The sequence below is a fragment of the Podarcis raffonei genome, chromosome 13, assembly GCF_027172205.1.
Source record: "Podarcis raffonei isolate rPodRaf1 chromosome 13, rPodRaf1.pri, whole genome shotgun sequence".
NCBI lineage: Eukaryota > Metazoa > Chordata > Lepidosauria > Squamata > Lacertidae > Podarcis > Podarcis raffonei.
Window position 1 is genome coordinate 45,524,837 of NC_070614.1, and position 24,437 is coordinate 45,549,273.

At 47.2% G+C, this 24,437-nt stretch overlaps 1 protein-coding gene across 4 annotated transcripts in view; it reads right to left on the reverse strand.

Annotated features, from left to right (window-relative positions):
• Window positions 1-24,437, reverse strand: part of CHD8 (chromodomain helicase DNA binding protein 8) — a 65,891-nt gene that overhangs the window by 39,958 nt on the left and 1,496 nt on the right. For 3 of the 4 annotated variants that reach the window (XM_053360595.1, XM_053360592.1, XM_053360593.1), the window contains exons 2-7: window positions 6,979-7,877; window positions 5,935-6,315; window positions 3,413-3,789; window positions 3,200-3,314; window positions 1,649-1,843; window positions 635-703 (exon numbers count right to left, since the gene is read on the reverse strand). In XM_053360595.1, coding sequence (XP_053216570.1) covers window positions 635-703; window positions 1,649-1,843; window positions 3,200-3,314; window positions 3,413-3,789; window positions 5,935-6,315; window positions 6,979-7,740 — 1,899 coding nt within the window. In that variant the 5' untranslated portion in view covers window positions 7,741-7,877. Of the gene's footprint in view, window positions 1-634; window positions 704-1,648; window positions 1,844-3,199; window positions 3,315-3,412; window positions 3,790-5,934; window positions 6,316-6,978; window positions 7,878-23,781; window positions 23,852-24,437 lie in introns of all 4 variants that reach the window. The other variant, XM_053360594.1, reaches the window with a different exon arrangement.

The window sequence follows — 24,437 nt, forward strand, 5'->3', positions numbered from 1 at the left end:
GACCCCTGACCATTAGGTCCAGTCATGACCGACTCTGGGGTTGCGGTGCTCATCTCGCTTTATTGGCCGAGGGAGCTGGCGTACAGCTTCCAAGTCATGTGGCCAGCATGACTAAGCCACTCCTGGCGAACCAGAGCAGCGCACGGAAACGCCGTTTACCTTCCCGCAGGAGCAGTACCTAATTATATACTTGCACTTCGTGCTTTCGAACTGCTAGGTTGGCAGGAGCAGGGACCAAGCAATGGGAGCTTACCCCGTTGCGGGGATTCGAACCGCCGACCTTCTGATCGGCAAGTCCTAGGCTCTGTGGTTTAACCCACAGTGCCACCCGTGTCCCTCCTATAAACAGTGTTTGTATAAAGTGGTGTTTATAGCACCACTGCTATAAACAGATAAAAAAGCACTGGGGTACACAATGGAGTTAACTATGCAGCTAGTCTTCAAGGGGTAACGCCAAGTCTGTTTTGAAACAATACTGCCAAAAGGCGGCACTATTGCCTTAGAGAGCTGCGGTGTTGTGTAAACTGGAAGAACAAGTCTCTATAGGGGAATAATAATAAAAAAGGGTAGGAGCTAGCATGCTGCAGGAAGCTCATCTCTTCTCACTCCCCTGTAGCAGATTAAATGTTCTCACCTCCTTCTTCACTACCCGCATGGATAGAACTTTGTCCACTATAGCAGCATCTTCCTCACTGGGGTTTTCCTTTGGAACAGAAAGGATAGAGAGAGGCAATTAAATAAGGAAGAGAAAGGCAGCCTTGATGGGCTATCTGACTTTGCTTCCTATTTCCGGTAGCGGTTAACCAGAAACCAGAAACCTCTGGGGAGCCTGCCAAGTAGGAACAATCCTCCATCATTGATTTGCCCCCTTGGCACCTGATAAGAGGCACACTGCTTCTGAACATGGAGGCTCTACTTAACAAGCACAGCTAATCGTCACTGATGGAGCTCCACTACATGAATAATAATAATAATAATAATAATAATAATAATAATAATAAATTTTATTTATATCCCGCCCTCCCCAGCCGAAGCCGGGCTCAGGGCAGCTAACAACAATAAAACAGTACAACAGTACAACACAACACAACACTCTAAAATCATTCATTATAAAATTCATTCAAATCAAACCACTGGCAACCATTGGGCCAGAGCTCCGCGAAGATTGCCGAGAGAGGGAGTCAGGCTGTGCCCTGGCCAAAGGCCTGGTGGAACGGCTCTGTCTTGCAGGCCCTGCGGAAAGATGTCAAGTCCCGCAGGGCCCTAGTCTTTTGTGACAGAGTGTTCCACCAGATCGGAGCCACAGCCGAAAAAGCCCTGGCTCTAGTTGAGGCCAGCCTAACCTCTCTGTGGCCTGGGACCTTCAAGATGTTTTTATTTGAAGACCGTAAGTTTCTCTGTGGGACATACCAGGAGAGGCGGTCCCGTAGGTACGAGGGTCCTAGGCCGTATAGGGCTTTAAAGGTTAAAACCAGCACCTTAAACCTGATCCTGTACTCCACCGGGAGCCAGTGCAGCTGGTATAGCACCGGATGGTATATACGAACCAGTATATAAGCTTATTCCACAGCAAGGATGGGGAAGCCCAACGAAGCCACCCTGAAAAGAAGCTGGTCTGGGAAGGAGAGGACCAGACAAGAGGCCTCACCACAAAAAACTGCATGGAAGGCAGCGTCTCCCCCTCGGGAATCGGCTCCGGAGCAGGTGGTTCGGGGGCTGGCGGCTGCTCGGCCTTGACGGGCCCCGTCACATCCAGCTCCTCGTCGTCCTCGTCATCCGTGATCTTGATGTCCAGGTCCTCGGTGTATTTCTTCCGCTTCACCTGACGGTTCGAGCGCCGCTTCTGCAGGGAAATAAAGAGCACATCAATACAGTGGTACCTTGGTTCTCAAACGCCTTGGTACTCAAACAACTTGGAACACAAACACTGCAAACCTGGAAGTAAGTGTTCTGGGTTGCAAACTTTTTTTGGAAGCCAAACATGCTCCGTTTTGAGTGTTACGCTTCGGATTTGAGTGTCACACTTCCGCTTCTGATTTGAGTGCCACACTTCCATTTTGGGTGTTATGCTGAGGTCTGTCTTTTTGTTATTTATTTTGTGTTTTTGTTTTTGCGGCTTTTTTGTTTTGATTTTAGTGACTGTGTGGAGCCCAGTTCAGCAATTGATTGATTCTGTGACTGCAGTACATTGATTATTGCTTTCATTTTATGGATCAATGGTCTCGTTAGATAGTAAAATTCATGCTAAATTGCTGTTTTAGGGGTTGCTTTTAAAAGTCTGGAACGGATTAAGTTTGAGAACCAAGGTACCCCTGTATGGAGAATGGAGCTCTGTGGATGGCCTTGTTTGTGAGAGCTGAAGACAAAACAGTCCCCGCTTTCACAACACAAAAGATTCCAGAGCTGAGAGAACGCAGCTGGGGTTAAGACAAACATTCACTTTGTGATAACTATTTTTTACTGAAACTTAGGAAGAACACTACAAATTTATTTTATTTATTTATCTCATTAAATGTATACACTGGTTGGTTGTTAAAAACAAAACAAAACCCTCAAAGTGGTTTACAGATATGAAAAAACAAAAACATTCTCAATAAGATAAATTAAAAACACTATGTTTTAAACTTTTGAAGTTAAAATAATAGATTTTAAAGAGATTAAAAAAATCACACCAGCTTTCTACATATAAAAACAAACCTTAATTTTCTGTGTAATACATATAGGCGAGGTCTGGGTTGAGCGTTTGAACTTATTTGGAGCCAAAAACATGGAATGATAAAGAAACCCTTTATCATGCAAACCCTTTTAAATGCTGCAAGTACGGTATAATCCAGGGGTAAACAACATGGTGGCCTCCAATTCCCATGAGCCTCAGCTAGCATAATCAATAGTCTGGGGTGATGGGAGCTGAAGTCCCCAACATCTGAAGGGCACCACATGGGCTACCATTGGTCTATGCCTTCTCACAACTCAACCCAAGAAGCATGGGGGATCCAGAAGTCAAGCCAGGAAGACTTGACCTTTGCAATAATTTTGCAAACAATTAATGCCAGCCTCCTGCGCAGGGGTGCTGGAAAGATTACGGAGTGTGATGGGAATGTTGAGTAACTCGGGATGCTAATCCTCAATAAAACCAGACCTGTTCCTCATGCACACCAATACATCACTTCCCCCAGACATGCTCCCTGCCCGGCCTCACCTGCACGCTGCTCTCCTCCTCCTCGCGGGGGGACTGCGCCGGCATGACCTCAGCGTCCGAGTTGTCCGAGGAAGCGTTCCGTTTCCGCTTCTTCCCTACGACTGGCGTGATGGTGCTGCGAAGAAGGAGAGAGAGAGAATGAATGAGAAACGGGCTCACCTCTGGAGAGAAAGGGAGGCGGAACGGAGGATCCTGCCCTATCTCCTTTCTCACCTGGGCTTCCCTCTTCCTTTGCTCTTCCCCGATCCCCCCTGGCCCCTGCCCTTGCGCGGCCGCTCTTCCTTGGGGACGCGGTCGCCTCCGCCTTTCCGGCGACGCTTGCGCTCTCCCGTCTCCTCGGGGCGCACGCTGGGAAGCTCATCCTCGTTCAGCACGCGGGGGATGTTCTGCTCGCCCCGGGCCCGAGCCCGGGCGATGGCCTCCGCCACAATCCGGTTGGCCTTCTCCTGCTTCTTCTGGTGCTCCAGTTTGCGGGATTCGTCCGAGCTGCTCCGCGCCGTCCCACTGGAGGAGGGGAGGGCGGCCACCTCGCTACTGCTCAGCACCTTCACAACGGAGAGCCCAGAGGAGCTGCCTTGCGATGAGCTGGCCTGCGGGCGGGGTGGGGAAGTGTTACAAAAACATGTGCACATTACATCCAGGCAACAGCATCCTGGTCCGGGCAGAAGGCCAGGCTGACAAAAAATGCACTAACAAAGGACCAGCATATCCTACAATAAGGATGGGGAACCTGCAAGCTTCCGGATATTCAATAATGGCTTTGGCCCTGTAACACTGGAGGAGCGTCTCCCATCATTCAGCCCTGACACTGAGGTCCAGCTCCGAGGGCCTTCTGGTGGTTCCCTCACTGCGAGAAGTGAAGTTGAAGGGAACCAGGCAGAGGGCCTTCTTGGTAGTGGCACCCGCCCTCCTGTCAGATGTCAAAGATGTAAATCATTACAGTGGTACCTCGGTTTAAGAACAGTCCTGTTTAAAAACGATTCGGTTTACGAACTCCGCAAAACTGAAGTAGTGTCCTGGTTTGCGAACTTTACCTCGGTCTAAGAACAGAACCTGAACGGTGGAAGGCCTCATTAGGGAAAGCGCGCCTCAGTTTAAGAAGGATTTTGGTTTAAGAACGAACTTCCAGAACAGATTAAGTTTGTAAACCGAGCTGCCACTGTATACAATACAACCTTTCGTAGACACCTGAAGGCAGCCCTGTCTCAGGAAACTTTGAAAGTCAGACGTTCTGCTGTATTTTTGTATATTCTGTTGGAAGCTGCCCAGAGTGGCTGGAGTAACCTGTGTCAGATGGGTGGTGTAGAAAAATTAATAACTACTACTACTACCACCACAAGTCCCATCATCCCTCAGCAATTCCTTTGCTGACTGGGACTGATGGGAGTTGAAGTCCAAAAACGTTCCTTAGGTTTTCCACCTATCAGTTGCTAAGTGGATTTCAGCAGCATATGAACAACAGGATTCAATACGACCTTCAAGCTAACAAAATGAATTTCAACAGGGACAAATGTAAGGTTCCACACTTAGGCATGAATAACCAGATGAGCAAATATAGGATGGAGGACACCTGGCTTGTCAGCAGTACAGGTGAAAAGGCTCTAAGGGTTGTAATAGACCACAAGCTTAACAGGAGTCAACAGGGTGATGCAGCAGCAAAAAAAGCTAGTGCTATTCTAGGTGGCATCAAAGAAAGTCATAGTGCTGCTTTAGACAGCATTGGTCAGACCAAAACTGGAATATTGTGTCTCCATATCCCCCCACAGCAGAGCTCAAGGTGGCTTAACAAAAAACATTCTTTAAAAAAAATACAGCACGATAAAAATTTGAGTAAAGGTAGCCAACGAAAAACAATTTCATTAAGACATACTCCAGCACTTTAAAAATTATTAATTTAAAAACTGAACACACTTATGCCCCAAAGGCTTTTGGAGGCAAATAGCAAGTTTGGTGTGTACCAGTTTTCTAAAAAAAAATTTAAGAAAACCTAGGTGGTTTTATTTTTTTTAATGCCAGGGGTAGGTAAATGCTACCTACAATCACTTTCCGTTATCTACCTGCTTCTGTTGTTTCCATGATTTATTACTCATGATCTCCGTGCTAAAGCAACTACAATCTGGCAGGCAGGGAATCCCATTTCCACACAAAACAAGTCCATGTTCAGTTCCGCATCACGTATGAATTGCAAAACTGCAACAGCGTTTCCCCCACAATTTTGTCGCTGCATGCAGTTTATTCTGGTTTTGCCGTTCACCAGAATGCAGTGGCCCCTCATTCAGTTGGTGGCATCCATCTGTCTCTGGAGACAATGGAGGGGTGCAACCTTTAGGGATGAGGTCAAACTGTTAGAAGGTTTCAGTGCCTGCTGTGGCTGTCGAGACCGATGCGAGAGAGACATGCTTTGTTGCAGCCAGGGCAGATGAACGGCCAAGCTGTGACAAAGCCTGTCTTATTCAGTTAACGCTCTGGATTTGGAGATCTCTGCAAACATTGTCCACACATTTCCAAAACTATCATGAGAGCTAGAAAATTGCCTCTTCCTTTTTTTTCCCAAGCTAAGGCAGAGATTCCCAGGGAGTTGGATTGTGGCTCTGCTAACATGACCAGAGCTCCACACCCCAGCACTCCCAAGGGAATTGAGGCCCCTGCACCCCCCCATCATGATTTTCTATATAGCTGTCGTATACAAAGACACCCCCAAAGCAGACTGAGCGTGGCAGAAGCGCTGCCCTTACCTGTGGCTGCAACACGACTTTGAGGGGAACTGTCACTCTCTGCCCCGAACCGCTCACCACCTGGGCTTGCTGTACGGAGGACACACCCAACGTCCCTTGCTGGCCGGAGGAGGTGGGTGGGGGCTGCTGCAGAAGCTGGATCTTCTGGGTCCCAGGCTGGCCGCCAAGTTGCTGCTGTCCGGGCTGCTGAACTTGGAGCTGGATGGTGACCACCTTGGCTGGCTGCCCTGGCGCGCCCTTGGCCTGGCTCAGGGCCGCCAACTGGTTGCCCTGGAGTACAATCTTGCCCGGCAGGCTGCCCAGAACCACGTGGCGCTGCCCTGGGGCGCCTCCACCCGCCGGGGGCTGCTGGAGGACCAAGGTGATGCGTTTCGACTCTCCCTGTAGGGAGGAAAAGGGGATTCAAGAGCCGGAAAAAATATCTCAGCACCTAATACATTAAGAAGCTGCCACTCCCAATTAAGGAAGGTTACTCCGATATACCATTACAGTGGAAAGATTGTTATATACGAAGATGGAAAGATTCAGCCCTACCCACTAGATGGACCCACTGTTCAATTCTCAGTATAAGGCAGATTCCTATGTTCCCCACACCTGGCCTAGAGGCTCCTGAATTCCTGGTGACCCCTAGCCTAAGAGACAGATATCCAGAATAAGGATATAAAGGAGCTGCCTTGTATTGTTCCATCATCAGTCAATATCGTGTGGTGCTGTTTGAACAGCTCCTCTCTCAGGGGAACCTCTCTCAAGGGTAGCAGTTCCCTCTGTTGTTGGACCACAACCCCCATCATCCGTGAACACTGGTCCCGCTAGCTAGGGATGATGGGAGTTGTAGTCCAACAACAGTGGAGGCCAGAGTTTGAAAAACACTGGGTTAAGATGAGAGGTGGGAACTGGCCCAAGGTCACCCAGGGGGCTTCGTGGCAGAGTGGGGATTCAAACCCTGGTCTCCCATGCCCTAGTCTAACCGCGCCATGCTGCCTGGATCAGTATCCCACCCGAGCCGGCCGTCCCAACACACCTGACCGCTTTCTGCTTGCTCACCTGCGCTGGAGTAGAGGTCAGAGTGACGGCAGGCTTGAGGGGCGTGGCTCCAGTGCTGCCCCCTGGCTGGCTCTTGATGGGCTGGAGCACCAGCTGCTTGACGGGCCGGCCAGGCTGCACCAGGCGGTGGAGTGTGGCTGGGGCCCCCGCTCCAGGGGACACTTTGGTGGCCAGCACCGCATTGCCCGAGACGATGGAGACCCCCGGCCGCAGTGGGGTGCCTGTCAGCACCTTGGCGAATGTCACTTTGCCCCCGTTGGCGGCCCCGATGGGCTGGGCTTGGATCTGGGCCACGTGCGCCCCCGTCACTGAACTACCTGCCGGCGCCTTCAAGATGACAATCTTCGGGGCGGCAGGTGGGGCCGCCGTGACAGTGGCGCCTTGCTGCCCTCCGGCAGATGAAGACGGCACTGCAACTGTCGTGGTGGTGGCAGAGGAGACGCCCATGAAGGGGTTGCCCTGGCTGAGGACTTCCTGGTCCTGAGGGGCCTGCAGGAGCCCCGGCTGATCCTGCTGCGGCAGTTCAGGCACAGCCTCGGGCTGCGCGTCTGAGAGGGGCAGGGCCTGTGGCTGGGGAGGCTCCAGCTGTGCAGGGGCTGGCTGCTCTTTGGCGCCCCCTGCCAGGGAGTCCAAGGCACCGCCTGGCAGCCCCAGGGCCTCCTCAATGGGGTCTGGGGCCCCCTGGCTGAAGCTCTCATCCGTCAATGAGTCCAGGCCAAAAAGGTTGGGGTCATCGAAGAGGTCCATTATGGGGTCAGCCATGGCAGAAGAGAGAGGTTCGGCTGCTGGCTGAGGGAGGGGGCTGTCCGGAGGGGCCCCTCCCCAACTGCAGCGGTCCAAGGGTCACAATCAGGTGGGGTTGAGCCTCATGAAGCAAGAAGAAGGCAGTCTAGAGCCGGCTGGAAAGGAGGAAAGTGCAGGGCTTTAAGTAAGAAGCAACACAGCAGATTTCAATATCCTAGAATGCCCAAAGGCCACTAACAAAATACAGCTTTTTACACCTGTTCCAGTCCCAGAACCTCTCTGCTTTGTTCTCTCCCCCCCCCCCGACCACAAATTAAACACACAACAGCTCTATCAGATTACATTTCAGTAGCACCCATCAGTAGAAGCACACACCTCTCTATGCCCCCCAAGCCCGCCAATCGCTCTTCCCATCTCCTCTTCCAAGTTCGAAAATTCCTAGGAACTGGAAGTATCTGGTTAATTCATTTAGAAAGGAGCAAAAAACCAGGAAAATCCAACTCTTAAAACCACCAGGCATGCATAGAGAGAGGATAAGCCAAGCGTTTGCATGGGCCACATCTGAGCATTGCCCTCCTTAGGAATATCCTGTGCAACAAACAATGACCTTCTAGAATCCCAGGGCTCAAATGGTCCCCAGCTTTACATGCAGAAGGTCCCCTGTTCAATTTCTGCTTTCTCCCAGTAGGAAGGCCCCTGTTTGAAGCCCCAGAAAGCCACTGCCAGTCCGTGGACACAATACTGGGCTAGAAGTGGGAACAGACGAGCCTGTTGGATCAGGCCAACAGCCCGTCTAGCCCAGCATCCTGTTCTCACAGTGACCAAGCAGATACGCCAATGGGAAGCCTGCAAGCAGGACCTGAGTTCAAGAGCACAACATCACTCTCCCCTCCTGTGGCTTCCAGCAACTGGTCTTCAGAACATTGCTGCCTCTAACTAGGGAGGCAGAACATAGCTAGCAGTTGGAATAAGGTAGCTTCCTATGTTCCCATTTACTTGAAACTCATTTTTAATAAGATATGCAGATGATTTAACAAACACAGGAGAGTGGCCGTTTCCAATTCAAATAACAGACCCCCAGAAGGCGGCTACAGACTTTCAATCATCTGATGTGCAACTCAATGGCTTCTCCGGTCTATCAACAGGCACCATCTTCAAGGCATTCCATTACCACCCACTCATTTTTGCTAGAGCATATCTGGGCTCTTTATTTGGGAAAGATTGAGGCATCAAGCGGCAGCACTGAGAGCATGTGTAAATGAGCCAACAGCTCAAATTAAGCATATTGGGTGCAATGCCAGCCCTACTGAAGTTAATAGATGGGTCTCCTCTGAGTCGGACTTAGTTGGGCGACAAGCCTGAAACATTTTAAATGGTGGAGAACCTGCGTAAGGATCTAAGCCGGGGTCCCCAAACTAAGGGGACTCATTTATCCGGCCTCCGGCAACCCCCGCCTCCCACTCTTACCGGCGCTGCGCGGCTGCCCACTTCTGGGTCGGAGGAGCACTGGAAATAGCTTGTGCGCGTGTGCAAGTATTCTTTGCGCATGCGCAAGCGTTATTTCCGGTGCACATCCGGGGGGGGGGAGGAGGCCCATTGCACATGAGCACAAGCTATTTCCGGTGCTCCTCTGACCCGGAAGTGTGCCAGAAATAGAGCGTGAGGACGCATATGGAACACGCTCCCCCACCCTCCATGCGATCGGCACTGGAGACACCGGCCCGAGGTTCAGTAAGTTTGCTGACCCCTGATCTAAGCCATGGGCTAGGGACCTGTGGCCCCCCCAGGCGCTGCTGAACTCAAACTGCCATCAGTCCCAGCCAACCTGGTCAACAGTGAGGAGCAATGGGAGCTGCATCTACAGGACCACAGGTTTCCCAGCGCTGATCTAACTAGAGAAACTAACAACCCATTGCTGAGAACAGTGCAGGAAATTCTTCAGAAAGAATTACAGAGTACCATAGGAAGTGCTTACACAAAAAGGACTCAAGAGCTTTGCTCTTAAGCCCACTTCTGGCAGTGACTCCCTAGAGCAGGGTTGAGGAACCTGTGGCCCAGCAGGTGATGCCGGGCTATGACTCCTTGGACACTGGTCCATAGAAGTTGGGAGTCCCAAGAACATCTGGAGGACCACAGGCTCCCCATCCCTGGTTTAGCCCACAGAAGTAGCAGCTGAGTCAATATCATTAGTCTGGAGATACCAGATTGACCCATGGATCTTCTTGCATTCAAATGATGTGCTCCACCATAGAGCTATGGCCTCCAGTTTCCTAGAGTGGATGGGGGGGGGTCACTTACTCAGTTTATGCAGTGGCTTCTCATTTGGGATCACCGAACCCAGAAAGGCTTGGAAATCTACAGCAAGCATCGTCATTTAGCAGTCACCTGAAGGCTTTCAGGGCTACACGTCAACACAATGCCCTCCAAACAGAGCCATGTTCATAATGGGATTCCTGCCTAATTTGCACTGAGAATATGCGACACACGATTTTTCAAAAATAATAACGAATCACCCAATGCAGAACAGAAATAAAGAATTCATTTCAAGTATCCAAGCGCAAAGAAGGGCAGAGAAGAGTTTTGGAATAATGTCTTCCAGGATAGAAAGCGCTGCCTAGAGTGCCCTTAGGGGAAAAGGTGTAGCTCATTGGTGCAGCAGGTCCAATCTGCAGCCTCCTCAGGTAAGCCTGGGAAAACACTCCTCTTTGAAATACTGCAGAGCTGCCAGTCAGTGGAAACAGCGCTGAGCTAGAGGAACCAATTTTTTGACTCAATATAAAGCAATTTCCTGTTGTTGTTGTTATATCAAATAATTAAATAATTTTATCAGCTGTCCTTGTCCTTTGTAAAAACCAAAGCACACTCTTCTGTAAGTGTTCTCCCAGAATAACAAAGTGAAGCACGGAAAAATCGCTAGCAGGTCTAGGAACCAAAGGTCTCACAGTCTCCCAACAGCCCATTATATCTTTTCATGTGCAGAGAATTCTTTTGCACGGGAAGGCAATGAAAAAATGCAAGCTCTGCCCCCCATCCTCTCCACCACATCCATCTGCAAAATTAGCACTGCTACAGGGAAGACACAAGAATTACCCACCTTGGAAGAATGGCAGATGCAAGTAATCGACTATATGGAAATGGCTGAGATGACTGGCAGAATCTGAGACCAGGGAGAAGAGTTGGTGGAGGAAGATTGGAGGAAATTTAAAACTTATTTACAGAAGTATTGTAAAATGTATGAATGCTGATGACATTGAATTAAAATGAAGGGGTTCTAGTAATAAGAGATAAAAATTTGAAATTTGGGAGGTAAAATAAATAAGGATAAAGTAGTAGGATACGAATTTGCTGAACTAATTGTTAAAAGGGGATATAAAAAAGGGAGGCGTGAGGAAGTCAGGAAAATAAGTTAATTGAAGATGAATAATTGGAAAAGAGTGATCTGTGTTTTTTCTTATTTTACTTTTTGAGTGTTGATTGTCTTTTTTTGTTTTCTTGTTAAATGTTTGTATTTTATGTATCGTGAAAGTTTGTATTGTTGTGTTTTATATTTTCTTTGTGTTTTTATTGTTCTACTTTTCTATTGTTAAACTTAATAAAATATTTTTTTTTTTAAAAAAAAAGCACTGCTACAGGTGCCACTCGTTCTGCAGTTGTAAGAAATTGATCTTTTTGTGTGGCAGCACCTGAACTTTGGAACTCCCCACCTATGGACATCAGGCAAGATGCCTTTGCTGAACTCTTTTTGGCACCCATTGAAAAACATTTTCATTTATGCAAACCTATCTGGATGTGTGAATGTCAATGGGTTCTGATCTTTTTCTAGGTTACCGACAATGTTAATTGGTTTTAAACTTTCAGTGGTGGTTTTCATATTTCTTGCAAAAAGCTTTAGAGGTTTTACTGCATTCAAGTGGTATATAAATGTTGTTAAATAAATGTACAGTGGTACCTCTTGTTGTGAACGCCTCTGGTTGCGCACGCTCCAGGTTACCAGGTCCGCTAACCCAGAAGTGGCTGATCCTGGTTGCGAACTTTGCCCCAGGATGCAAATGGAAATCACACACCAGAAGCGTACGCGCAGAGGGAGACACCATTAGTGAAAGCGCACCTCATGTTATGAGCGATTTCCGGTTACAAATGGACCTCCAGACCAGATTCCATTCATAACCAGAGGTACCACTGTATGTTTCTAAAGTGCAAAGCCCAGCAATTCCCCCACCCCCAAAACCATGCTTATGTTATTTCTGACATATGAATGGGTCCTAGGAGAAAAGATTGTGTGAGGAAGGACAATTAACAGGTTCTTCTCTTAAAATCATTATTAATAGTTAGCAACAATGCACTCTCTACCCCGAACAGTTAGTGGAGGAGAAATTTGCCTCTCCAGGGATGTCTATACCTCTTGCCAAAGTAACCAACCCCTCCAGGTAAATGAGAACAGGACTTTGAATCAGCTTTGCACCATCCTCCTTATGGAGAGAATGTGTTCCTGTTCTTAGAACAAGTGTGGATGAGCCTGACGACAGCTGCAGAAACATAACTACTTCCAGGGAAATATTATCTACAGATTTTCCCTTACAAGGATTGCCAAAAAGCACCATCTATTCTAAAAATCCCTAAGCCAGATGCAAAAAAATGCAACATTAAGGTATATTCCAAACTGTCCTGTGATACTTGGATGAAGGGCGGTATAGAAATTAAATAAACAAACACAATACAACTTTTTTTTTAAAAAAAAGCCCAAATAAGAGTTTCATTAAAACAGGATTCCAGAAATAAAAATTTAGCAACAACAGGGCCCCGTCTTATGGGCCTGGCAAAATGAGATGCCTCTTTAAAAATTGCATCTGAAGCAACTGGTGGATGATGGTCTGTTAGTGGCACAATTTCTGGTGAGGAGAAGGATGCAAAAATAAAGCAAAGAAGTTGTGGTTGCTTCTGTGCATAGCAGGCTATTCCAGGGTTAAACTCAAAGCCAAAATGTGTTTCTGCATATCTGATCTTTAACTAGTAGGGTTGGGCTTTGTTTTATTTTTAATTAGCCAAAATGCATTGGACAGGTGCTTGTTAGATTCTCTGCAATTTTGGAATCTTTTCACCTTACTCCTTAATTCCAAGGACACAAGAGTTGCTTGTCCTGGAAAATCCAGACAGAGACCACATCACCTATGGGTGCCCTTCAAGACAGGTGGGTGCCATAGTGCCCTCCAGAGGTGGGAAAACCTCCATGAACCCTGAGAATCAGCCATGCCTGCTGAGGCTGATGGGAGCCTGGAGACTGGCCACCTTTGGAGAGACACAGTTTGAGATCCTGCTCTAAAAGATAGGAATGTCAATTGACCAGTCGGCTAAGGTGTATCTTCTGCCTTTCAACCGACCAATGAGCTGATTTAATTTAATTTGCATATTATCAAAAAACCAAAGAAGAGGTCTTGTAAGGGGGTGGGGAGAAAGGCAAGAAGGAAATCTGAGGATGCACAACACCTGAAAGTTAGCAAGTCATTGTCAGGAGGAAGTACTCTTTTCTGTGTTCCCTTGTTCATGTCCTAGGTCAGGTGTAGCTAAACTCTGGCCCTCTAGATGCTGACAGACTCCAACTCCCATCAGAATCAGGGTGAAGGGAGTTCTAGTCCAGCAGCGACCACCCCTGACCCTTCCAGTCAAGACACCCGGACCAAAAACAGCCTCAAGAGAAAAAACAAAACGGAACAAGTGGGTCTTTTAACTTGAAACTATGAATTTCCACTCCCCCTGCTTTCCTTGGCTGTTTTACAGATTTAAACAGCTCCCACTAAAACAACATCCATCCCCTTTCCCCCCTGCACACCCTTTTTCTTGGGGGGAGCATCCTTGTACCCCACTTCCTATCCTCCTCACACCCCTCTAGTTATTTCAAGGGCTTTCTCCCGTCACTTCGCATCTGCCAACAAACCCAATTTTGGACCCCTGCACACCTCTGAACTGAATCCCCTGGCCTCTCAACACTTCCTTCTCTTCCCCCCTGCCTTGCTAGCCTCACACCAGGGCCCCTTCTTCTCCCTCCAGCCCACCTGGCGGTTGTTCCTCCTCCATCCATTTGCACCCACCTGCCCCAACATCCTCCCTCCACCCAGCCTGGGCTTATCCATCCTCCCCCCAAAGCCTTGCCCTCCGCCTGTCTGCACACCTCTGCCTTCCCAGCCCCCTAACGCACCCCATTCTCTGCACGCTGCAACCCGGCGTGCCTCCCCCCACCCTCTTCCATCCCCACGGAGCTCCCTACATAGCCTCCATGCCTAACCCAAATCCACCCCCAGCCGTGAACCCCGGCACCTCTTGAACCCACCATTTTTCTGCAGCCCCGGCATTCCTTCCACCCGGCAGCCAAGCCACCCCTCCCCTTACAAGCCCCACATCGTGCCCCCCCTCTTTACCTCCTCATCCGAGTGCCAGCTCCCTCCTTCCTTCGCCTCCTTCCACCCTAACCCCCAAACCTGCAAGCCCCAGTCCTCCCCAACCCCCCACCCCGCCTCCCTGCTGTCTCCAGTTTCGTCGCTGTCCCCAAGCCACCCCACCCCGCTTACCTCCTGCTACCCACAATCTGCCTCCCCTCCCCCCTCCTCGCTGGAAGCTGCCTTTCCCCCTCCACCCCCAAGGTCTCCCCATCCGATCCCCGGATCCTACCCAGCCCCAGAGCAGCGGCAACAGCTCCTCCTCCAAACCTCCGGCATCTCCTTCCTTCCGTGTGCAGGGAGGGAGCCAGGCCCAGCCGCTCTCTCTTCCCACTCCCCCCTTCAGCTCCCCCCCCCCCTTTCAGCTAGCCAGACACAGAGTGCCAGCCAGCCTCTTTCCTCTGCTTCACTGCAGAGAGAAAGAGGGGCTGCCCCCCTCCCCTGTCACTGCTCATTTGCATCCCTGCATCTCATGTGTGTCTGTGGAGGGGCAGAAATACATCCCATCGGCTCAGCGGAGCATCTTGATATAATGCACAAACGAATGGCACAAAAAACGACACCTCGCCCCCCCCCCCAATTTCTATGTGCATGCATATACACTCAAACACCTATCATATGCCTGTGCATACATATATAGGTGCATTTATCCTGGCTGCTTCCTCTCCCACCCCAAACCGCTGGGGTATCCATTTTCGAAGGCGGGGAGCCCCACCACACCAGTACTTACGTGCACTGTGATTATTCAGCGGCACACTTTAAAAGAATAATAATAATAATAATAATAATAATAATATAATAATAATAATAATTCTCCATCCACTTGGGTGCATTGCATGTATTATGTGTACTGTTTCAAGGGCTCAAAAAGTAATTAAAATAATTTTAACGGGTCACTTGTATGAGCGGCTGATTGATCTCTCAAATTTTGCAACCATTCTGAAGCAAGAAACTTACTTTTTTTAAAAAAACCAAGTCTACAGCAGAAAGTCTACAATCAATGATGCATACAAGCTAGAGACATCGCCTAAGAAGAAGCATTCCTTCCTCCCTGTCGGAAAAGAGACAATAACTCTATCTGCAGTTTCATTAAGCGCTTTTATTAAAAACACTCCCCTCCGTAACTTTTCTCCATTTAATTGAGGACTCTCTTGGCCAATTCAACTGAAAGATGAAAAACTACCACCCGTACCAGTCGTACAAATTAAAAACTACTCCTTCAACACTCCCAAACAACAGTGTTCATACACATGTATGGATGCCAAACACTTTGCCCCACAACAGAGGGGGAAGGATCCTACTGGGGCATTTGCCACAAGAGGAGCCTTCCCCTTCCTGTTTCGCCTTTGGATATATTGTTTGTTCAAGTACATGCATTTTCCCCCTCCTAAATATATTGTAATATTAACACCAGCATTTTAAAATATTTTTTTTAGGCGGCTTGGATTTGGCTCACAAGAGGGAGATGTGATGATATAGGGCTGGGGAGATGAGGACATTTATTGCTCCCCCACTACATAAATTCACATGACTTGCTCAATTCAGAACACCCTCCTTGTCAAAGAAACACACACAATGCAAACGAACACTGACCAGGTCCAGAATCTATGTTCCGGAGTTCTGCAAGTCAATCCCCTCCCCTAGATAGATAGATATAAAAAAAATCGGTCCCAAATAGGTAGTCTCCCTTATATCTACAGTTCACATGGACGAGCAAGTTCTGTTCACGTATAAGTTAACCAAACAGCACATCTCCAGCAAGCAAGGAAGCTTCCTGCACAATGGGAGCTTCGCAACGCACACCACGCAAAGCCTTTCCAAACCATGAGGATATATCTCATCTGCAAACACCCACCAAGTAGTCCCTCTTCAAAGAGAGAGAACCTTCAAACTAGGTTCTCAGTGCACTGAAGCAACAATCTAGGCATCCCAAATGCAGTGGCAGCTTGCAACGATTTCTGATCACTCCACCCCAAATTAGGTTTCACGTCCCCTGGTTTCCAAGCACAGTTCAATCGTTGAAGCCCTAAAACAGGAATGGGGAACCTGTGGCCCTGCAGATGTTGCTAGACTACAACTCCCATCATCCTTGAGCGTTGGCGATGCTGACTTGGGCTACTAGGAATTAAAGAGTCTAGACCATGACTTTAAAGCAATCTCACACCACTTCAACAGTCAGGGCTTCTCCTGGGAACTGCAGTTAAGGGTGCTGGGAATTGTAGCTCAGTGTATGGCAAACTACAGTTTCTTCTTTTGAGGGGGGAATTCATGACTGTTAAAGTGGTATAAGTGTTTTAAATGTACAATGTAGATGTCACTCTAATTCTTGCCAGCCCCAATCAGCATACTCAATGGTCAGGGATGATGGGACTAAACTAAGGACTACGTCTCTTAATGTCACATGCTGGCATCACAAGCAGGTCTTTGGCCTGATCCAGGACACCTCGCCTTCTTATGTTCTTATGGTTTTTATTACTGGGTGGTTCTTGCTGCTTGGTAAGCTGCTGTAAGGAGAACATTTTTTAATGGTGAAAAGCAGCATGTAAATGGCGAACGACACACACAAGTTTTAGTTACGCCTTAACAACCTGGAAACATCCCAGGTAACTCAAGGTCGAATTTGGCAGTTACAAGACAGCTGGAAGTTACGTTCAAGCTTTGCTTTAACCACTCTGTGGTTGATACCATGAGGCTTACGGCCCAGGAAAATGCTGGATTTCCATTTCAAGTTCAGAGCAGCAATAATAAGGAGTCAGGGAGTCCCATATTTCAAGTAGCACCTCAACAACAAACTTATCCGACAGCTTTCAGCTGTTTTCTTAGCCTAGCAACTTTTGCAAGGTGCAAACACAACTGGCCTACCTTGCAGGGATAGTCAGGATTACAGTTATAGTAGCGACAAAATGCTCTGAACGATCTAATGGTGTTCTATATTGGGGTGGCTAATCTGTGGCCTACCAGATAACCTTGGGCCCCAACCTACCCAACTTTGGGAAGGTGGTGCAAGGGCTCAGGCAACATCCCAGATCCTTCCCGCCTTGAAGGAGGTGCAAGGTCTCCCGCAGGGTCCTAGAGCCCTTAATTCTTCTTCCCAAAGTCCTGTAAGAGCTTGCCTGGCTGTGGAAGGGAGGACTCTAGGACCCTGCCACAGCCCTCACACCTCCTTCCCGGCTGGCTTACTCTGCCTTTGAAGACCCTGGGATGCTATCAGAACCCTAGTACCACCTTCCCTAAGCCTTACCAGATCCAATACATGCATGCATGCGTATTGATAAATAAATAGACATTTACTTATTTCCTCCCCCTGCTCAAAGCTGCAATCTAGTATGTTAAATAAGCCTAAAATGTGAGTTATCTGTAGTATTTTTGATGCCTGTTCACACCGGGGGGGGGGGGTTGTTAGGTAAGCTCACCCAGACGTGTAAATTTTATCATGTTCATTTGTTTTCAAAATCTGTTGATTTTTATCTATATTTGTAATTTTATTCTGCCTATTTTAAGCAAGCATTTTATAACGCAAGAAGGATTTGAAATATGAGCATCGGCATCAATTATTAAGATAAAACAGGTTAAAATGGATGTATTGGATGTTATACATGAAATCTGCAGCATTTAAGGGTAAATATGGAAAGCACGGCAGGGATGGAAAGTCAACGGATAATGGTCTACATCAAAATCTGTAAAGTTTTATTTATTTATTTTTGGTGGAAAAATAAATTGAAAATATAAATAAACAAACAAGCATTTTATAACGTTTTGTGTAAACCGCTTATGAGGGGTTTTTTTAATTAAGTGGCACACAAATCTTACTAAATAAATATGTTTGGAGGCACCCCCCTGCTTGTTGGCTTGCATACCACCCCCTCAAAATAAAAAAAAGAAAGATGGGTAGATCACTGCCAGTTGTTTTATGCTGGGAGTACATTGCAGCCTCTAAGGAGTTGGACGTGGCTGCACTAGAGGAACGCAGCTAGAAAGATACCTGTGGGATAAATTCACTTTTAGTCACAGAGTTGCATAAGTCAAAGGATCTGGGAAAGGCATGTGTCCGTGTTTTCTCCCTCGCTACCTGGACACGGTTTGGTTAAATCTGTGGTGAAAATGTAACTTAGGAACAGCGATAATATGCATTACCAGCACCACCAGGTAAGACTGTCTAAAGTTAAAGCACTTTAAAATGCACCTCTCTCTGATTGGGGAGAAAGTGGCTTATTCCGGCATGAGACTGCATATAGAGTTGTTAATTAGTTTTTTCCCCATTTAAATCAATGAACTTAAAAGGTGCCTAGTGTCAACTGAATTATGCCCGTTCCCCTTAAGGAGAGACAGAGAGCTGTCTGCCTTGTGACAGACTAAAACACAACTTGTCTTCTGGAATCTGGCCTACTAGCCACAATAGCCATTAAAACGTCAATGTTTCAAAAGCTCTGATCACCAGATGCTGAGGATTAGCAGGAGGGGATGGATATTCCCATCATGCCCTGCTCCTGAACCTCCCGGAGGCATCTGACTGGCCACTGCCAGCAGACACTGAGTGACAGCCTTGATGGTCCAGCGGTTTGAACTCACTTGGTGATTAGCCAAATCCAGTTCAAAGCTCAGCTTCCTTTGACATTTGGCTATCACCAGGTCACGGGACACGAATCCTTCAGAATGTGGCCTGAAACCACTGCAACTTCATTGAAGCAGGATAGAAGATACAGATTAATTCTAGATTCCGACGGGTCCAGTGCTTGCATGCAGACCAGGAACATGCAGGACGTGAACCATTTCCTAATCCATTTTCGTCAACTTTCCGAGTCAACTCTGTGCAGTGGGATAAAGAGAGCAGGCAACAGAAGCGAGGGGAGTGGGTGTGTTTCATTCCATCTTAATCTCAAAGAGAGAGGATGGGGGGGGGGAGGAACTGGATGACCTTGAAAACAAACCTTGGGTTACAAGGCATGCCTGCTGAGCGGAGGATGCAAACTAGGATTCTAATCCCGTGTGAAATTCTGCAAAAGCAGGCGTGGTAGTTATGCCAGGCTACAATCCCACACAGGAAGTGTATCACTTCTCTAAGAGGAAGGGAAACAGCTCTGAAGTCGGATCGCAGCTCAGAATGCAACACACAGATGCCCCTCATTCACTTTCTTCTCCGTTTTAAAAACTTCAGCTTATTCCTTTCATTCCTACCACCAGCAAACATTGACGCAAGTCGCCTCCCCCCACCTAAATTTCCTCTATATTGCTACATCAGCATCTTTGCCCCTGAATCTAAAGAGGAAGACTGTGACTGGCCTCATTTCTTTCCCCTGCTTTGGAGAAGAAAAGGGGACAAACAATGAAAGACATCAACAGCTCTACTCACACACGTATGCAAGAACAAAACCCCACTTTAAAAATTACTCTAGCATTTTGAAGGCAATTGTGTTCCCCGTTCTCTCTCCACCAACATTTTAAATCGCTGCTTCCCATTTTAGGCTATTTAGCAAAGACTGATGCCGCTAATATTAGTATGAAGGGGCTGCCGTGAGCCAGCATATTTCCTTCAAGCAGCCATTATATGAGACCTACCCCCGCAAGCTACCTATATTTGCAGAGGGCTCCGGGGGGGGGGGGGCTTGGCAGTTTACCAAATGTGCAGAAAACTTAAGTCCCACTAGGATGGGCCAGAGATTTTGCCATGCACCCAAAATTTCTTGTCAGAAATTACTGTTGGCATTAACTTTGTTTTGGCAAAATCCTTGGTATGTGCAGAAGTTCATGGACTTTTAAGCGATATTCCTGCGGTGCAAGGATGAACAGATGGACAATGAAAGTGGATCCCGTGAGCCCTTGTAGTTGCCAAGAGACTTACACTTACACAAGGCTAGGAAAATAAAGCACCCATCATCCACTATTTATTGCCCTTTCGATGCTTAACCATGTGTCTTACAAATGCAAAGCTTGTTTGGCTATCTATTTGGACATATAATGCTTGTGTTAATACATATTTAAGTCAAGAAAAAGTATATATGTGTCAGTGGGTGGGTAACTTTATATCTGAAGGAAGGCCAATTCTGCAGAATTCCTGCCAGCAGTGTGACACAAAATGACATCTATTTTACCCATGTAAAATACTTTATTCTAAGTATGTCGATCACAATGTGATGGGAGTTTACTGCACTGCACTCCCAAGAACTACCTTGCTGACGGATCACTGTGAAGAGAGACAGAAAGCTAGCTCAGCAACCCTCCTGCAAAACTACATGCTACCTATCAGGGAACAGCACAAGAGAGCTCATCAGTGACCCTGTCTACAATTAGTACAGGAGCAAATCCCCTCACAAGTTCTTCACAGAAATGACAGATTGGGGCTCCTTTTATCCTCAGATCCCACTTTGCATTTATGCAAACTGACACTAGGTAGGCTAGGCAAGTGGCTTATTTGCAAGCCCATATTAACACAGCCCACTTTCCTTCCAGCAAACCAAGAAAGCAAGAAGATGCTCCTGCTGAGTTAGGGAAGGATGAGGCGGACCACCTATTCCAGCCCCCTGCCCCCAAGGGAGGAGCAACTTTGTCACATGCCAGTCACCTTGTTCAACACTTATTTATTGCATTTATATCCTGCCCTTTCTCCCAAAGGAGCGGCAATGCAGCGAACACGTCACAATGGGAATACGACAAATGAACCCCTTCCTCTTTTCAGACTTCAAGAGCATCAGCCTTTCAGGAGAGCATGGAAACTGACAGTGTGCACACAGCTAACACTCCACAACCAGCTGTGTCCATGGCTCCATCTGCACTGTCTCTGCAGAGATATGCACAGCGGGAACTCAGGGAGCTTCACACTGGGCCAATAGAAACATGGGAAGCTGTGTTACAGAGAGTCAGACCACTAGATCCATCTAGCTTCATACTGTCCACAATGACCAGCAGCAATCCTCCAGGGTTTCTGAAAGGGAACTCTCCCTGGAGATGCTGGGTACTGAACCTAGGACCTTCGGCATCCAAAACAACCTGTCAGCCAACTTCCAGAACCCCTGTCCTTCATTGCTCTCAATGCCCAGTCACTTTACCTCTCCAAGCAGACAAATAGTGACCATATTGCAGCGATTAAGCATCCTTCTCCCTCTTGCCTTGAACTCTCCTTCTGGACAGTTGGTCTGGACTGGGCGCAAGAGAAGAGGACAAGCAAAAAGAGCAGTGGCCACAACAGCAAGGAGGTGGTGTGCCCAGCTAGAACATTTCATCCAAATAATAACAATAATAATGTAATTATTATTTATACTCCACCCATCTGGCTGGGTTGCCCTAGCCACTCTGGGAGGCTTCCAGCACATATAAAAACATAATAAAACACTAAACATCAAGAACTTCCTGATACAGGGCTGTCTTCAGGTGTCTTCTACAAGTCGGATAGTTATTTATTTCCTTGACAGATGATGCGAGGGCATTTCACAGGATGCGTGCCATTGCTCAGAAGGCCCTCTGCCTGGTTCCCTGTAAGTTCACTTCTCACAGTGAGGGAACCGCACCAGAAAACCCTTGGAGCTGGACCTTAGGGTCTGGGCTGAACAATGTGGGTGGAGATGCTCCTTCAGTTATACCGGCCCAAGGCTTTTAGGGCTTTATAGGTCAGCACCAACACTTTGAATTGTGCTTGGAAACATACTGGGAGGTCCACCAAACATGAAGCCAGTCTTGGATGGAACTTGCCATCCCCAAACCAGGACTGAGGAACCATTGGACTGCCAGATGCTGGTCCAAATCCCTCATCATCCCTGACCATTGGCTGTACTGGCTGGGACTGATCTGAGCTGTAGTCTAGCAACATCTAGAGAGGACTAGGTTCCCACCCCTGGTTTAAGGTCATGGGAGCTCAAAAGAGCACATCTTTGTGGGAGACATATTAGGATAGTCCTCACTCAAAGCCTGATGAATCCTGGTTGGTGTTTCTGGAGGCTTTGGGGATTTCCTGCTGGCCTTTTTGAAGTCGCAGTCAGCTTTTGTAGTGGGTAAATGTCCCAGGAACTTGATGCCCTTGCTTGCCTACAAAAGCCCAGCTGGCTCCCCAGTTTGCCAAACAGCTGTGGGAAATAAATTATCAGGGACTATTAGGGCACGTGGAGAAGACCAAATGACAACTCTGATCAATGATGGGCTAAAGCTCGCCTCCTCTCCCCTTACGAACCAAACCAGACCCTGTGTTCCTCAAGAGAGCTCCTTCTCAGTGGGCCTTCTCGGAGGAAAATCTGGATGGTGGAAACACAAGACCAGGCCATTTCAGCGGTGGCTCCCCACTTAAGGAATGCTCTGGCCAGGGTGGCATGCTAGGCACCATCACTAGCTACCTCTAGGCACCAGGGGGAAACTTCTTTTTTTAAAAAGCCAAGCTTTTGGTCTTTAACTTTTTGACACTGTAGCCTCTTTCAGTGGGCGGGATTTGTTAAGACTGCTTTTTATGTATCTCAAGATTTTTAACTTTTAGTTTATTTTTAACTTTATATTATTTGAATTTTTGCTTTCCATTATATTGCAATTAGCTTTGAACTTAAATTAAGGTGTGTTTTTTTTAAAAAAACTAATAAGTCCAATAAATAAGGAGGTTGGGGGCAACATGTGGCCCTCAATATGTTGTCAGACTAAAATTCCCATTAGCATGGCCAGTGGAATCAGGGAAGATGGGAGTTGCAGCCTTGCAACATTGGGAAGGGGCACAGGCTGCCCATCCCTGCCCTATACCACCCATGGCAGATACCTGCCCAATTGTTGCAACATTCTCTGGCTTCTCCGTTACGTTGAAGCCAATGCCGTACACAGACCAACCCATCTCAAAGAGCAGAAGCACCATTACCAGTCCTTGGCTACAGAGAGAAAGTGAGGTTTTCAAAACATTAAATGCTGAAAATATTCAGCCCAAAAGCTGGCTGAGGGAGAAAATGTGTATAGTAGGATGCCCAGGATTGACTGACCTCTGGTGGGTCTCTAGGACTGCCTATAAAAAAATAATTCTCCCCTTCCCCCAAACTAAAAAGTACATGAATGCCAAGTGTACATTTTCCTTATCCTAGCTTATGCACACCTTTAGACAGTATAATATATTCCACCCACCCAGACACCTCATGTTAATTGTTCCATAACAACAACCACTCCCCGGCTCCGTAACAACTAGAGCAGATTATAATCCTTATTTCTCCATATGCAATATGACTGGGGGGAGGGCAAAGGGATGCATTCTTTCACCATTTTTTTAACCATACTAACTCCCAGAACATGAGAGTGGAAGTCAAAAGCTAAAGCACTGGCATTAAGCGACTAAATATGCATTCACAGATATTATGGGGAAAAGTTAAATATGGATGTAATCTTATACCCACTTACTTGGGACTAAGTCCCACTCAAACTGAGACTTGCTTTTGAGGAGTCATGTACAAGACTGCACTGAAATCAGTTATTAGAATTCCTGAAACTGAAAAGGCCATTCTCAGCTGAAATCATTGTTCAGTTCCACTGCTTCCTTTTCCCTCCACAAACCATCTTTGACAATGTGGGCTGATCAATATTAGCTCAACCCTCAAACACATGCAAAGGCTTGAAGCCTTCCTAGTTGCCCTTTCCCCAACATACATTTTCTTCCACCCCTATTGTAAGCTACACTTACCTGAGAGTAAATCCCATTGATTCCAACAGAATTTACTTCCAAGTAAATAGCGTAGGTTTGCAGCCGCCTTCTAAAAAGGAGGGGGAAAGAGAAAGAAACACAGATCAACAAGACTAGAAATATATCAGGTATTCAGCTACTTGTGTGCCTAACAAATCAAATGTTGATTCTCAGGAACCTTGAAAATGTTTCCAAGTCTGCATGGGGCAAGAGACTAAAACATCTGATGAACACTGCAGAAAATCTCCCCTCCACACCCATGTCTCAGGACTGCGGTTTAACTCTCAATACATCAGAATATTTTCCTAAACAATCTGTGAACTACAGATCACACCTCTTCCTTCCCAATCACTGGTCCAAACAACACAATAAAAACAACTTTCACATGTCCCACCCTAAGATCATCTTTCTGTCTGAGAGAAATGGCGATAAAAAAATTAGCTGCATGCAAATCTCTCTAGCCCAGGTATCATTCCAGCCCACCCCTCTGCCATTTTTTTCACTATCCCCACTTCCACTCTCCAAAGAAACTGAAACTGTTAGGAAAAAAGCCTTTGCATCAACAATTGTGCATAAACATTGAAGCAACAGGGGAGAGGAGTGAATGGGCAAATTCCTCCTAGCATAGGTGGAAACTGACTAGACTATCCTCTGAC